Here is a 16,923-nt window from a genome sequence, read left to right on the forward strand (position 1 = left end):
ATATATGCACCACACACAGGAGCACCAGCATATATGAAATAAATACTAACAGAACTAAAGGAGGAAACAGAATGCAATGCATTGATTTTAGGTGACTTCAACACACCATTCACACCAAAGGGCAGATCCACCAGACAGAAAATAAGTAAGGACACAGAGGCACTGAACAACACACTAGAACAGATGGACCTAATAGACATCTACAGAACTCTACATCCAAAAGCAACAGATACACATTCTTCTCAAGTGCACATGGAACATTCTCCAGAATAGACCACATACTAGGCCACAAAAAGAGCCTCAGTAAATTCCAAAAGATTGAAATTCTACCAACCAACTTTTCAGACAACAAAGGTATAAAACTAGAACTAAATTGTACAAAGAAAGCAAAAAGTCCCACAAACACATGGAGGCTTAACAACATGCTCCTAAATAATCAATGGATCAATGACCAAATTAAAATAGAGATCAAGCAATATATGGAAACAAATGACAACAACAACACAAAGCCCCAACCTTTGTGGGACCCAGCAATAGCAGTATAAGAGGAAAGTATATAGCAATCCAGGCATATTTAAAGAAGGAAGAACAAACCCAAATGAATAGTCTAACGTCACAATTATTGAAATTGGAAAAAGAAGAACAAATGAGGCCTATAGTTAGCAGAAGGAGGGATATAGTAAAGATCAGAGAAGAAAGAAATAAACAGAGAAGAAACAATAGAAAAAATCAATGAAACCAAGAGCTGGTTCTTTGAGAAAATAAACAAAATAGATAAGCCTCTAGCCAGACTTATTAAGAGAAAAAGAGAATCAACACATATCAACAGAATCAGAAATTAGAAAGGAAACATCATGACAGACCCACCCAGAAACACAAAGAATTATTAGAGACTACTATGAAAACCTATATGCTAAGAAGCTGGAAAACCTAGAAGAAATGGAAAACTTCCAAGAAAAATACAACCTTCCAAGACTGACCAAGGAAGAAACACAAATTCTAAACAAACCATTTACCAGCAAAGAAATTGAAGCGGTAATCAAAAAACTACCCAAGAAAAAAAACCCCAGGCCAGATGGATTTACCTCGGAATTTATCGGACATGCAGAGAAGATATAATACCCATTCTCCTTAAAGTTTTGCAAAAAATAAGAGAGGAGGGAATACTTCCAAACTCATTCTATGAAGCCAACATCACCCTAATACCAAAACCAGGAAAAGACCTCACCAAAAAAGAAAATTACAGACCAATATCCCTGATGAACATAGATGCAAAAATACTCAACAAAATATTAGCAAACTGAATTCAAAAATACATCGAAAGGATCATACACCATGACGAAGTGGGATTCATCCCAGGGATGCAAGAATGGTACAACATTCGAAAATCCATCAACATCATCCACCACATAAACAAAAAGAAGGACAAAAACCACATGATCATCTCCATAGATGCTAAAAAAGCATTCACAAAATTCAACATCCATTCATGATAAAAATTCTCAGCAAAATGGGAATAGAGGGCAAGTACCTCAACATAATGAAGGCCATATATCATGAACCCACAGCCAACATTATACTGAACAGCGAGAAGCTGAAAGCTTTTCCTCTGAGATCGGAAACTAGACAGGGATGCCCACTCTCCCCACTGTTATTTAACATAGTACTGGAGGTCCTAGCCATGGCAATCAGACCAAACAAAGAAATACAAGGAATCCAGATTGGTAAAGAAGAAGTTAAACTGTCACTATTTGCAGATGACATGATACTGTACATAAAAAACCCTAAAGACTCCACCCCAAAACTACTAGAACTGATATCGGAATACAGCAAAGTTGCAGGATACAAAATCAACACACAGAAATCTGTGGCTTTCCTATATACTAACAATGAACCAATAGAAAGAGAAATCAGAAAAATAATTCCATTCACAATTGCATCAAAAAGAATAAAATACCTAGGAATAAACCTAACCAAGGAAGTGAAAGACTATACCCTGAAAACTATAAGACACTCCTAAGAGAAATTAAAGAGAGGTGAGGGGCAGAAGATGGCGGCGTGAGTAGAGCAGCGGAAATCTCCTCCCAAAACAACATATATCTATGAAAATATAACAAAGACAACCCTTCCTAGAATAAAGACCAGAGGACACAGGACAATATCCAGACCACATCCGCACCTGAGAGAACCCAGCGCCTCGCCAAGGGGGTAAGATACAAGCCCCGGCCCCGCGGGAGCCGAGCGCCCATCCCCCCAGCTCCCGGCGGGAGAAGAGCAGGCAGAGCGGGAGGGAGACGGAGCCCAGGGCTGCCGAACACCCAGCCCCCGCCATCCGGGCCAGAGTGCAGGGCGCTCGATACTAGGAGAACAGGGCAGCAAGAACAGTGAGCAGGCACTGGAGGCTGGGCGACAGAGGACATAAGAAAAGCGCGCGACCATTTTTTTTTTTTTTTTTTTTTTTGCTTTTTTGCTGCTTTGTTTTGGCGAGCGCTTTTTGGAAGTCTTAAAGGGACAGGGACCCCAATACTAGGGAAACAGGGCAGAAAGACCGGTGAGCAGAGGCCTGAGGCTGGCACCGGAGAATAAAGAAAAACGAACGACCACCTTTTTTTTTTAATTAAAAAAAATTTTTTTTTTTTAATTAAAAAAATTTTTTTTCTTGTTTTTTTCTGTGGTCGTTGTTTTGTTTTGGCGGGTGCTTTTTGGAAGTCTTAAAGGGGCAGGGCGGGTCACTTAATCCAGAGGTAGGGAATCCGGGATCTCTGGGCACCCTAACCCCTGGGCTGCAGGGAGCAGGGAGGCCCCTTACGGAGATAAATAGCCTCCCAGCAGCTCCTGCTCCAACGCGACTCCACCATTTTGGAGTAGCTGCCCGAGCCAGGCCACGCCCACAGCAACAGCGGAGATTAACTCCATAGCAGCCGGGCAGGAAGCAGAAACCCTGTCTGCACACAGCTGCGCAGCACAAGCCAGTAGAGGCCGCTGTTCTCCCAGGAGAGGAGGGCCACAAACCAACAAGAAAGGAAGTCCTTCCAGCCGTCACTCGTCCCAGTTCTGCAGACTATTCCTATCACCATGAAAAGGCAAAGCTACAGGCAGACAAAGATCACAGAGACAACACCAGAGAAGGAGACAGACCTAACCAGTCTTCCTGACAAAGAATTCAAAATAAGAATCATAAACATGCTGACAGAGATGCAGAGAAATACGCAAGAAAAATGGGATGAAGTCCGGAAAGAGATCACAGATGCCAGAAAGGAGATCGCAGAAATGAAACAAACTCTGGAAGGGTTTATAAGCAGAATGGATAGAATGCAAGAGGCCATTGATGGAATTGAAATCAGAGAACAGGAACGCATAGAAGCTGACATAGAGAGAGACAAAAGGATCTCCAGGAATGAAACAATATTAAGAGAATTGTGTGACCAATCCAAAAGGAACAATATCCGTATTATAGGGGTCCCAGAAGAAGAAGAGAGAGGAAAAGAGATGGAAAGTATCTTAGAAGAAATACTTGCTGAAAACTTCCCCACACTGGGGGAGGAAGTAATCAAACAGACCACGGAAATACACAGAACCCCCAACAGAAAGGATCCAAGAAGGGCAACACCAAGACACATAATAATTAAAATGGCAAAGATCAAGGACAAGGAAAGAGTGTTAAAGGCAGCTAGAGAGAAAAAGGTCACCTATAAAGGGAAACCCATCAGGCTAACGTCAGATTTCTCAACAGAAACCCTACAGGCCAGAAGAGAATGGCATGATATATTTAATACAATGAAACAGAAGGGCCTTGAACCAAGGATACTGTATCCAGCACGACTATCATTCAAATATGACGGTGGGATTAAACAATTCCCAGACAAACAAAAGCTGAGGGAATTTGCTTTCCACAAACCACCTCTACAGGGCATCTTACATGGACTGCTCTAGATGAGAGCACTACTAGAAGGAGCACAGCACAAAACACCCAACATATGAAGAATCGAGGAGGAGGAACAAGAAGGGAGAGAAGAAAAGAATCTCCAGACAGTGTATATAACAGCTCAATAACCGAGCTAAGTTAGGCAGTAAGATACTAAAGAGGCTAACCTTGAACCTTTGGTAACCACGAATTTAAAGCCTGCAATGGCAATAAGTACATATCTTTCAATAGTCACCCTAAATGTTAATGGGTTGAATGCACCAATCAAAAGACACAGAGTAACAGAATGGATAAAAAAGCAAGACCCATCTATATGCTGCTTACAAGAAACTCACCTCAAACCCAAAGACATGTACAGACTAAAAGTCAAGGGATGGAAAAACATATTTCAAGCAAACAACAGTGAGAAGAAAGCAGGGGTTGCAGTACTAATATCAGACAAAATAGACTTCAAAACAAAGAAAGTAACAAGAGATAAAGAAGGACACTACATAATGATAAAGGGCTCAGTCCAACAAGAGGATATAACCATTCTAAATATATATGCACCCAACACAGGAGCACCAGCATATGTGAAACAAATACTAACAGAACTAAAGGGGGATATAGACTGCAATGCATTCATTCTAGGAGACTTCAACACACCACTCACCCCAAAGGATAGATCCACTGGGCAGAAAATAAGTAAGGACACGGAAGCACTGAACAACACAGTAGAGCAGATGGACCTAATAGACATCTATAGAACTCTACATCCAAAAGCAACAGGATATACATTCTTCTCAAGTACACATGGAACATTCTCCAGAATAGACCACATACTAGACCACAAAAAGAGCCTCAGAAAATTCCAAAAGATTGAAATCCTACCAACCAACTTTTCAGACCACAAAGGCATAAAACTAGAAATAAACTGTACAAAGAAACCAAAGAGGCTCACAAACACATGGAGGCTTAATAACACGCTCCTAAATAATCAATGGATCAATGACCAAATCAAAATGGAGATCCAGCAATATATGGAAACAAATGACAACAACAACACTAAGCCCCAACTTCTGTGGGACACAGCAAAAGCAGTCTTAAGAGGAAAGTATATAGCAATCCAAGCATATTTAAAAAAGGAAGAGCAATCCTAAATGAATGGTCTAATGTCACAATTATCGAAATTGGAAAAAGAAGAACAGATGAGGCCTAAGGTCAGCAGAAGGAGGGACATAATAAAGATCAGAGAAGAAATAAATAAAATTGAGAAGAATAAAACAATAGCAAAAATCAATGAAACCAAGAGCTGGTTCTTCGAGAAAATAAACAAAATAGATAAGCCTCTAGCCAGACTTATTAAGAGGAAAAGAGAGTCAACACAAATCAGCAGTATCAGAAATGAGAAAGGAAAAATCACGACGGACCCCACGGAAATGCAAAGAATTATTGGAGAATACTATGAAAACCTATATGCTAACAAGCTGTGAAACCTAGGAGAAATGGACAACTTCCTAGAAAAATATAACCTTCCAAGATTGACCCAGGAAGAAACAGAAAATCTAAACAGACCAATTACCAGCAACGAAATTGAAGAGGTAATCAAAAAACTACCAAAGAACAAAACCCCCGGGCCAGACGGATTTACCTCGGAATTTTATCAGACATACAGGGAAGACATAATACCCATTCTCTTTAAAGTTTTCCAAAAAATAGAGGAGGAGGGGATACTCCCAAACTCATTCTATGAAGCTAACATCACCCTAATACCAAAACCAGGCAAAGACCCCACCAAAAAAGAAAACTACAGACCAATATCCCTGATGAACGTAGATGCAAAAATACTCAACAAAATATTAGCAAACCGAATTCAAAAATACATCAAAAGGATCATACACCATGACCAAGTGGGATTCATCCCAGGGATGCAAGGATGGTACAACATTCGAAAGTCCATCAACATCATCCACCACATCAACAAAAAGAAAGACAAAAACCACATGATCATCTCCATAGATGCTGAAAAAGCATTTGACAAAGTTCAACATCCATTCATGTTAAAAACTCTCATCAAAATGGGAATAGAGGGCAAGTACCTCAACATAATAAAGGCCATCTATGATAAACCCACAGCCAACATTATATTGAACAGCGAGAAGCTGAAAGCATTTCCTCTGAGATCGGGAACTAGACAGGGATGCCCACTCTCTCCACTGTTATTTAACATAGTACTGGAGGTCCTAGCCACGGCAATCAGACAAAATAAAGAAATACAAGGAATCCAGATTGGTAAAGAAGAAGTTAAACTGTCACTATTTGCAGATGACATGATCCTGTACATAAAAAACCCTAAAGACTCCACCCCAAAACTACTAGAACTGATATCGGAATACAGCAAAGTTGCAGGATACAAAATCAACACACAGAAATCTGTGGCTTTCCTATATACTAACAATGAACCAACAGAAAGAGAAATCAGGAAAACGACTCCATTCACAATTGCATTAAAAAAAATAAAATACCTAGGAATAAACCTAACCAAAGAAGTGAAAGACTTATACTCCGAAAACTACAAGTCACTCTTAAGAGAAATTAAAGGGGACACTAACAGATGGAAACTCATCCCATGCTCGTGGCTAGGAAGAATTAATATTGTCAAAATGGCCATCCTGCCCAAAGCAATATACAGATTTGATGCAATCCCTATGAAACTACCAGCAACATTCTTCAATGAACTGGAACAAATAATTCAAAAATTCATATGGAAACACCAAAGACCCCGAATAGCCAAAGCAATCCTGAGAAAGAAGAATAAAGTAGGGGGGATCTCACTCCCCAACTTCAAGCTCTACTATAAAGCCATAGTAATCAAGACAATTTGGTACTGGCACAAGAACAGAGCCACAGACCAATGGAACAGACTAGAGAATCTAGACATTAACCCAGACGTATATGGTCAATTAATATTTCATAAAGGAGCCATGGACATACAATGGCGAAATGACAGTCTCTTCAACAGGTGGTGCTGGCAAAACTGGACAGCTACATGTAGGAGAATGAAACTGGACCATTGTCTAACCGCATATACAAAAGTAAACTCAAAATGGATCAAAGACCTGAATGTAAGCCATGAAACCATTAAACTCTTGGAAGAAAACATAGGCACAAACCTCTTAGACATAAACATGAGTGACCTCTTCTTGAACATATCTCCCCGGGCAAGGAAAACAACAGCAAAAATGAGTAAGTGGGACTATATTAAGCTGAAAAGCTTCTGTACAGCAAAAGACACCATCAATAGAACAAGAAGGATCCCTACAGTATGGGAGAATATATTTGAAAATGACACATCCGATAAAGGCTTGACGTCCAGAATATATAAGGAGCTCTCACGCCTCAACAAACAAAAAACAAATAACCCAATTAAAAAATGGGCAGAGGAACTGAACAGACAGTTCTCCAAAAAAGAAATACAGATGGCCAACAGACATATGAAAAGATGCTCCACATCGCTAATTATCAGAGAAATGCAAATTAAAACTACAATGAGGTATCACCTCACACCAGTAAGGATGGCTGCCATCCAAAAGACAAACAACAACAAATGTTGGCGAGGCTGTGGAGAAAGGGGAACCCTCCTACACTGCTGGTGGGAATGTAAGTTAGTTCAACCATTGTGGAAAGCAGTATGGAGGTACATCAAAATGCTCAAAACAGACTTACCATTTGACCCAGGAATTCCACTCCTAGGAATTTACCCTAAGAATGCAGCAATCAAGTTTGAGAAAGACAGATGCACCCCTATGTTTATTGCAGCACTATTTACAATAGCCAAGAATTGGAAGCAACCTAAATGTCCATCAATAGATGAATGGATAAAGAAGATGTGGTACATATACACAATGGAATACTACTCAGCTATAAGAAAAGGGCAAATCCAATCATTTGCAGCAACATGGATGGAACTGGAGGGTATTATGCTCAGTGAAACAAACCAAGCGGAGAAAGAGAAATACCAAATGATTTCACTTATCTGTGGAATATAAGAACAAAGGAAAAACTGAAGGAACAAAACAGCAGCAGAATCACAGAACTCAAGAATGGTCTAACAGGTACCAAAGGGAAAGGGACTGGGGAGGATGGGTGGGTAGGGAGGGATAAGGGGGGGAGAAGTAAGGGGGTATTAAGATTAACATGCATGGGGGGGTAGGAGAAAAGGGAGGGCTGTACAACACAGAGAAGGCAAGTAGTGATTCTACAACATTTTGCTATGCTGATGGACAGTGACTGTAAAGGGGTTCATAGGGGAGACCTGGTATAGGGGGAGCCTAGTAAACATAATATTCGTCATGTAAGTGTAGATTAGTGATAGCAAAAAAAAAAAGGCAGTTCCTGTGTGGTAACCTCCAATGAGTTCTACACAAGGGTATAAAGGGCATATAAAAGTGTAGGCAAAGGGTCTGTTTGTGTTTATACAGAGGATCAAAGCCTAATTGGGCTACCCCCAAAATGAACTAAGATACGATATGAAAAAGAACTTCCAACATCTGCACTCTCTGGAAGACTCATGCCAGAAAATGATCATCAAAAAACCCCAACAAAGATCCACGCACTGCTACAGCTGTAGATGCACTCATCCCACCAGTTCCTGGACTTGCCATGGGAATGAGGAAGGAGACATCTAAGCTGGCCTGTGCATACAGTAAAACAACAAAATTGGACTGGATCTATACTGTTGGAACTCAACCAAGAATTTGGAGAAGTGCAAATTGTAGCGCTCCAAAGTCTTACAACTACAAACTATTTACTGTTAAAAGAACATATGGCATGTGAACAGTCCCCAGGAATGGGTTGTTTTAATTTGTCTGATTTCTCTCAGACTGTTCAAGTTCAGTTGGACAATATCCACCATATCATAGATAAGTTTTCACAAATGCCTAAGGTGCCTAACTGGTTTTCTTGGTTTCACTGCAGATGGCTGGTAATTACAGATATGCTTTGGTTATGTAACTATACTCCTATTATGTTAATGTGTGTGTGCAATTTAAGTAGTAGCTTAAAACCTATACATGCTGAAGTTACTCTACAAGAAGATATATCAAAGAAATAATCAATCTTCCCATGTTTTCTTCCGCCTGCTACTTCTATAGCTTTTCTTCTTCCTTCCTAATTACAACCCTTAAATAGAATTCGTGCCTCATATCAAATTTACCGAGTATCATAATTCTTCCAAGTGGTAAAGATACCTCAAGACAAATGCTGGGCATAGAAGCCACAGGGCATAAATATGCAAAGAAGTAAAAAGCTAACTTTTTCAAACAATAAGGCTTCTCTCTCACTTACCAACTTCACATTTCCCTGTATGGCCCCGGAAGATGACTGGTTAGCCAGAGACAGGTAAGATTCCTCAAGGGAGGAACAACCTAAGACAGGCACAGTCGCAGGGGGGCCATCAGGTGAGAAATTGGGGATCAACAGAGGTGAGGCTTAGAACCTCACCCCCCCGTTCTGAGAGAAATCTTCTGCATACGTGGATGTTTTATTGCCCTGGTCTAGCTTGGATTAACACATAGTCTACAGGCACACACCTGATCATCTACATGTGCTCTCTTACAACACTAAACTATGTTTTCTACCTTTATCTTGTATCTACCTACCACTTCAGCATTTTATTAAAAATAATAATAATAAAGAGAGAAATGTGGTATCCACATATAAATCAAGTATAAAAACCAAATGAGTATTCATATTTGAACTGACTGTTTATAGTTCATAATGCATGAGCAAAACCGAAAGTTTCTGTGATGACTGCCCTTGTACTGTTCACTATGTAACTTATTCATTATGTAAGAATTTGTTCTACATGTAAAAACTTGTTTGTTATGCCTCAGAAGATTGGAGACTGACAAAAATTAGGCTTGGGGTGGAATAATGATTGTGCATTGAGCATTGACTCCCCTATACAGAATTTTATTTTCATTAACAACCATTTGATCAATAAATATGAGAGATGCCCTCACAAAAAAAAAAAAAAAAAAAAAAAAAGAAGGACAGACTTCCAATGGTAAAATAAATTAGTAACCAGGATGTAATGTATAGCATAAGGAATATAGTCAAGATATTGTAACAGCCTGGTAGGGTGATAGCTGGAACCTAGAATTATGTATATAAATGTTCTACCACTGTGTTGTACACTTGAAACTCATGTAATGTAATACTGTGTGTCAACTACCCTTCAATAAAAAATAATTATTAAAATAAAAAAATAAAAAATAAAAAAAAATAAAATAAAATAAAAAAAGAGAAATTAAAGAGGACACTAGCAAATGGAAACTCATCCTATGCATTTGGCTAGGAAGAATTCATATAATCAAAATGGTCATCCTGCCCAAAGCAATATGCATATTTGATGCAATCCCTATCAAATTACCAGCAACATTCTTCAACGAACTGGAACAAATAGTTCAAGAATTCATATGGAAACACCAAAGACCCCAAATAGCCAAAGTAATCCTGAGAAGGAAGAATAAAGTGGGGTGGACTTCGCTCTCCAACTTCAAGCTCTACTACAAAGCCACAGTAATCAAGACAATTTGGTAATGACACAAGAACAGAGCCACAGACCAGGGGAACAGAATAGAGACTCCAGACATTAACCCAAACATATATGGCCAATTAATATATGATAAAGGAGCCATGGACATACAATGGGGAAATGACAGTCTCCTCATAGATGGTGCTGGCAAAACTGGACAGCTACATGTAAGAGAATGAAACTGGATCACTGTCTAACCTCATACACAAAAGTAAATTCGAAATGGATCAAAGACCTGAATGTAAATCATGAAACCATAAAACTCTTAGAAAAAACATAGGCAAAAATCTCTTGGACACAAACATGAGCGACTTCTTCATGAACATATCTCCCCAGGTAAGGGAAACAAAAGCAAAAATGAACTAGTGGGAATATATCAAGCTGAAAAGCTTCTGTACAGCAAAGGACACCATCAATAGAACAAAAAGGCATCCTACAGTATGGGAGAATATATTCATAAATGACAGATCTGATAAAGGGTTGACATCCAAAATATATAAAGAGCTCACACACCTCAACAAACAAAAAGCAAATAACCCAATTAAGAAATGGGCAGAGGAGCTGAATAGACAGTCCTCTAAAGAAGAAATTCAGATGGCCAACAGACACATGAAAAGATGCTCCACATCGCTTGTCATCAGAGAAATGCAAGTTAAAACCACAATGAGGTATCACCTCACACCAGTAAGGATGGCTACCATCCAAAAGACAAACAACAACAAATGTTGGCGAGGTTGTGGAGAAAGGGGAACCCTCCTACACCGCTGGTGCGAGTGTATATTAGTTCAACCATTGTGGAAAGCAGTATGGAGGTTCCTCAAAAAGCTCAAAATAGAAATACCATTTGACCCAGGAATTCCACTTCTAGGAATTTACCCTAAGAATGCAGCATCCCAGTTTGAAAAAGACAGATGCACCCCTATGTTTATTGCAGCATTATTTACAATAGCCAAGAAATGGAAGCAACCTAAGTGTCCATCAGTAGATGAATGGATAAAGAAGAGGTGGTACATATACACAATGGAATATTATTCAGCCATAAGAAGAAAACAAATCCTACCATTTGCAGCAACATGGACGGAGCTAGAGGATATTATGCTCAGTGAAATAAGCCAGGTAGAGAAAGACAAGTATCAGATGATTTCACTCATATGTGGAGTACAAGAACAAAGAAAAACTGACAGAAGAAAACAGCAGCAGAATCACAGAACTCAAGAATGGACTAACAGTTACCAAAGGGAAAGGGGCTAGGGAGGATGGGTGGGAAGGGAGGGATAAGGGCAGGGAAAAAGAAAGGTGGCATTTCAATCAGCATGTATAATGTGGGGGGGGCATACGGAGTGCTGTGCAACACAGAGAAGACAAGTAGTGTTTCTACAACATCTTACTACACTGATGGACAGTGACTCTAATGGGGTTTGTGGGGGGGACTTGGTGAAGGGGGATGTCTAGTAAACATAATGTTCTTCATGTAATTGTAAATTAATGATAACAAAATGAATTTTTAAAAAAGTGAACGTATCAACAGGAAAACAGATCAATAACATAAATACTTGATTTTTTTAAAAACACAAATGGCTATAAACCTGTCAGAAAATGTTCAACATGATACTACCTTGAGCAAATTATTAAAACAATAAGATATTACTTTTGCCTATGAAATTGGCATAGATGAAAAGGAAGATATCCAGTGTTACAAGGTTGAGGAGACACAGGTGTTTTCTTACACTGCTTTTTAGAGGGTAAATTAGGACATTATTTAGGAATTATTTGATTGATTGACACATATCCAAACCTTAAGACCTTGAACATATTTTGAGCCAGAAATTGCCCAGCCAGGCATTTAATCTAAGGAAATAATCATCTATGCTGCTGAGGTCCTGGAGCACTTGGCCCAAGTCTCTGGGTATTAAAGAGACTACACAGAAGGAACTGGACTAGGGCCACTGTGAGCAGGTTTATCTGAAAGCCTTACTGCCAACATCATAGCTGGCACCTCTCACTGATATGACAGTGGAAACCACCTCCACTGCAGTGCTCTGATGCTTCCACTCAAATAGCCTGTGGACCTCACCTCTAGCAAGCTGCCTCTGACTATGTGGATATCTCTAATGCAGCCAAACCATACTGCAACCCCCATTTGTACAAAGCCCTAAGACTCCCACCATTTGTCTGCATGTACAATCAGTGCATAATAGTCCTATTCTTCTGGCCAGTGTTGTTGCCAAGTAGTCTGGGCATATGCAGATGCCCAAGGTCTTCTGAGGACATTCTATGCAGTCATAATCCTGATATCATCTGGCTGTCATCCAGTGGCACTTAACTCTTTGTCCCCAGCCTCTCCTTGGCCAGTCACCTCGAGTGGCTTCTAATGCTTATTTAAAGCACAGGGTTCCACTGAACACACACCACCCACACCACCCATATATGTGCACTCTGAACATAGCTTGTCTCCCCTGCCCGACTCAAACACACATCACCCTACTCGTTCTAACCACATCCTGTCTTTCTTTCACAATCCTTTTTACTTCTCAACAGAGTCAGAAAAGTATTTTTGCTAGTTAAAAACTAGGAAAAAATGTAGATTCAGAATCAGCCACAAAATCTAGTGACAGGAGGAGGAACAGTGGTTACCTGTGGAATAGAATAGAATGGCCATTACTTGAAATCATTAAAGCCCAGCCAGTCTGTTGGTGTATATATTATATATATATATATATACATATATATATATATATATATGTATATATATATATATATTCTGGGAATACAAGGCTGTATTTCCAAATGAAAACAACTGTCCCATTACTCTTTGTGGGACCACTAGGGACAAACAGAACTCAATGGGGGGAAGTCAGTATTCCAACTGGCAGAAAAAGGGTAATCAGTCTAAAACACTGCAGAACATCAAGCCAAACCCCAGAGGCACATAGCAGCAGTACTAGGAGTGTTTAGAGCAAAGAGTCAAGCAGGAGCAGTGGGAAGAAAATAAGCCAAGTTGTTTGTGCATGAGAATGATGGCTGAAAGGAAAGCAGGAGCAATAGGATATTTAACAATCTCCACCAACAAATGGATCACAGACTCGCCATGGGTCTGATTTAAAAATGGGAGACAGAACAATAAGGGAAAAGGAGAGATGGAGGTCCAGTCATTAACTGGTTGGGTCTGAGCTAACAAAATTCAAATAGAAATGTTAAGGTGTGCTTACTTGTACCCTGATACTAGTAAGAGCCTGGAGGCAATCAAGATATATATTGTATTCTTATTATTTTTTCAGATGACTAGGGCTTGTCATTATTAGATCTGTGAGATCTATGTACTAGAAAATATTCCCAAGTAAGGCTCAGGCTACAAGCACAGAACAGAGTACATTGCCTGTCCCAGAATTTTCTAAAGTGAGCCAAATTATTCTAGGCATTGTTCATCAACCACCTGTACCCTACCTCTTTGATTCTGAAGTACTGCATGCAGTGAAGCCATATTTATAGCATCTTTGCTTATGTTCACATTTATATACTACAATGTATATATCTATGGATTTATGTATTAAGTTCCACAGGATGAGAATACTCCATGGATTCAAAATTCATAATTTATTTTATTGGTATGCATGGTAAAATGAATACAGGAGACTATCTGAGTTCAAAGTTTGCCTAAAAGTTGAAAACATGTGTAATTAATATTTACAAAGGTATTTTGAGTGAATAATAGTTTTTTAAAGTATGGTCTTATTAAATGGTGGAGCTATTACACCAGATATTAACTCTCCTAAGTTTAGGCAGAGAAGACTCAAGGAGGCTGTTCAACTAAGAACAAGCAGTTGTATAAGACATTCTAGAGCCTTCCCCCCAAGACTGACTTTTTCTTTGGGGTTCTCTTATTTCAACTCTCACTGTCATCATCACTTTGGATACAGGGAAAATTTCCCTTTAAAAATACAGCTCATCACTTAAAATATAAGATGCCAATAAACGATTCCCAAAAATATAATGTGCATTTTTTAAAAGAGAACTTCACTAAAAAGTTGGACAGAAAGTTCACATTAACATGGAAAATACAGGGTTGTTAAAAACAGTCCAATTTCAAAGTAGGTCTATGTCACTAAGGAGTCTAGAGAAGTAGCAAAGGGTTTGGTGATCCCCAAATCTCTTCAGTTTAAGTTAAATACACTTGACTCTGGGGCACAGTTGTCACTTGGGAGTATCTTTTTCTCAGCAGTTGCTGCTGGCTGCCATTTTATCTACCTGCCATCTGTGTTAGATTAAACACAACAGTATATCATCTCCCACATAGGACACAGTGCAAAATGTGAATCTCAGAGTCTTAGGTTTCCTGGGGGTCTCCAACACAGTTTTGCTTTTCAACATGAGGAGCAAAAGTGACAGGAAGGGTGGTGTTTCATGACCCAGAAATGATTCCCTGGTCCTTCCTTCCAAGCTGTAATAGTCATCCCTATTACTCTAAAACATTCTCCTATGACTCACTCAATTTACCCCAACCACCCAGGAGGAAGTGATTAGATAAAACTTACCCATTTCAAATACAAAATTTTAGCCATATAATACTTGTAGTACCCAAATATTGTAAGTACTTTAAACACAGATACATGATAAACACATGAAATTAAATGAAAGCTGTGGGAATTCATGAACTGACCAAACAAAATATTTTTGATTAATAAAATACCTTTTTTTAAAGACCAACAACCTCTATGTAGTTTTGATTGATCCCTTTGGAAGAATGTAGCATATCTCGGTTTTATTTATGTGATCTTTAATTTTTAACAATCCACAATTTAAAACATATAATTCTCAAGGACATAATTGCAGTAGTCACATTAACTGCTGTATCAAAGTTATCCAAAATAAACTGTATTTATTTACCTAAACTTAAGGTTTTAAGAAAGTTCCTAAAAATACAAATCTATAATAGTTTACTTAGATAATTTTCTTGCTAGAATAAACATTAAGGTTTTCATATTAAATATTTATTCATTAATAACTTTATTCATTTATTATTCATATTATCATAAAGCAAATAATAACTCTATAGTTATCAAAGTAGATTTAAAGATAATTATATTTAGATATCTTCATTTGTAATCTTCTAATTGTAACATTAACTCTAAGGAAAGGTATCATTAAACAAGTAGGGTGACAGAAAAAGTGAATAATATGTCAAACTTCTAAAAAATTTATATTTAAAAGAGTACTTACTCTTTTGCTTCCCTCTAAGAGGATATATCCTGAGTTTTTCAATAATATCAACCATGATCAAGGAAGTCACAGCCAGGGAAACTGGCAGGTCAGGTAAGGTATCAGGTAAGATAGCAAGAGAAGCATTCATATTCTTTTGAATCTGTTTTCAAAAAACCATTTAGAAGCATTACATCTTTGTGCTTTCTTTGTTCAAAATTATTTTAACAGTCTGAAAGCAGTGCCAAGTGAATTACAAACACACTTACTAGAGGACTAGAAGTTTGTCTTTCAGGTTCTCAAGTGTTCAGGACCACAAGGTTTTGAACCATTTCTAAAGATGTGATAAGGATTCATGTCGCTTGGAAGAGCTTTCAGTTAAAGACAGACGTTGGTAAATACATGCGAAAATATCATAGCACATTCAGAGTGGAATGCGCAAGTCCTTGCAACACTACTGCTAAGCAAAGCCTCTGGGTGTTCTTAGCTCTGATAGCTAGGGGGACAAGCACTGGAGTCTAGGGAGAGCTCAGGTAAACCCAGATAGGCTTGGGAAACTTCTTTCATCTGATTAGGTATCTACAAAAAAAACCCCATGGCAAGCACCATATTAATCATGATATGTTGAGAGTTTTCCCTTTGAGATCAGGAACCAAAGATGCCACCATAATTATTTCTACTCAGCATTGTACCACAAGTCCCAGACAGTATAATAAGGCAAGAGAAAGAAAGAAAGAGTATAAGTGTTGAAATGAAAGAAAAACAAAATATAATTATGCATAGAATAAATGATTATATATAGAGAAAACCCTCTAAAATGGATAAATTATTTCTATATACTAACAACAAAGAGAAAATGAGATTTCAAAAAATGATTTCATTTGATGCTACCTCAATAAAAATTCCAAGTTTTTGTAGAAAATGACAAGCTGACTCTAAAATTTATATAGGAACACCAAGGGCAAAACAATCCAGAAGAAAAAAGAAAATTTAGATTTACTCTTCTGGATATAAAAAACTACTATAAATCTACAAGAATTAAGTCAATGCAGTGCTGGCACAGGAATAGAAATTTAAGGAATAGGATGGAACAGAAAGCTCAGAAATAGAGCGTACATATATATACACACCTCATGTACAACAAAAGTGGCACTGCCAGGAAGTGGCAAGACAGACTTTAATAAATGGTGCTCAGTCCATTGGATGTTACTTTCAGACAAAAATA

General features: G+C 38.5%; 1 protein-coding gene across 1 annotated transcript in view; it reads right to left on the reverse strand.

Moving 5' to 3' along the window:
• The window catches only part of TMEM236 (transmembrane protein 236), a 103,247-nt gene that overhangs the window by 13,916 nt on the left and 72,408 nt on the right, over positions 1-16,923 (reverse strand). The window contains exon 7 of the mRNA XM_036881176.2: positions 15,720-15,861. Within this exon, the coding sequence (XP_036737071.2) occupies positions 15,720-15,861 (142 nt within the window). The remainder of the gene's footprint in view (positions 1-15,719; positions 15,862-16,923) is intronic.

The sequence above is a fragment of the Manis pentadactyla genome, chromosome 3 (genome assembly GCF_030020395.1).
Source record: "Manis pentadactyla isolate mManPen7 chromosome 3, mManPen7.hap1, whole genome shotgun sequence".
NCBI lineage: Eukaryota > Metazoa > Chordata > Mammalia > Pholidota > Manidae > Manis > Manis pentadactyla.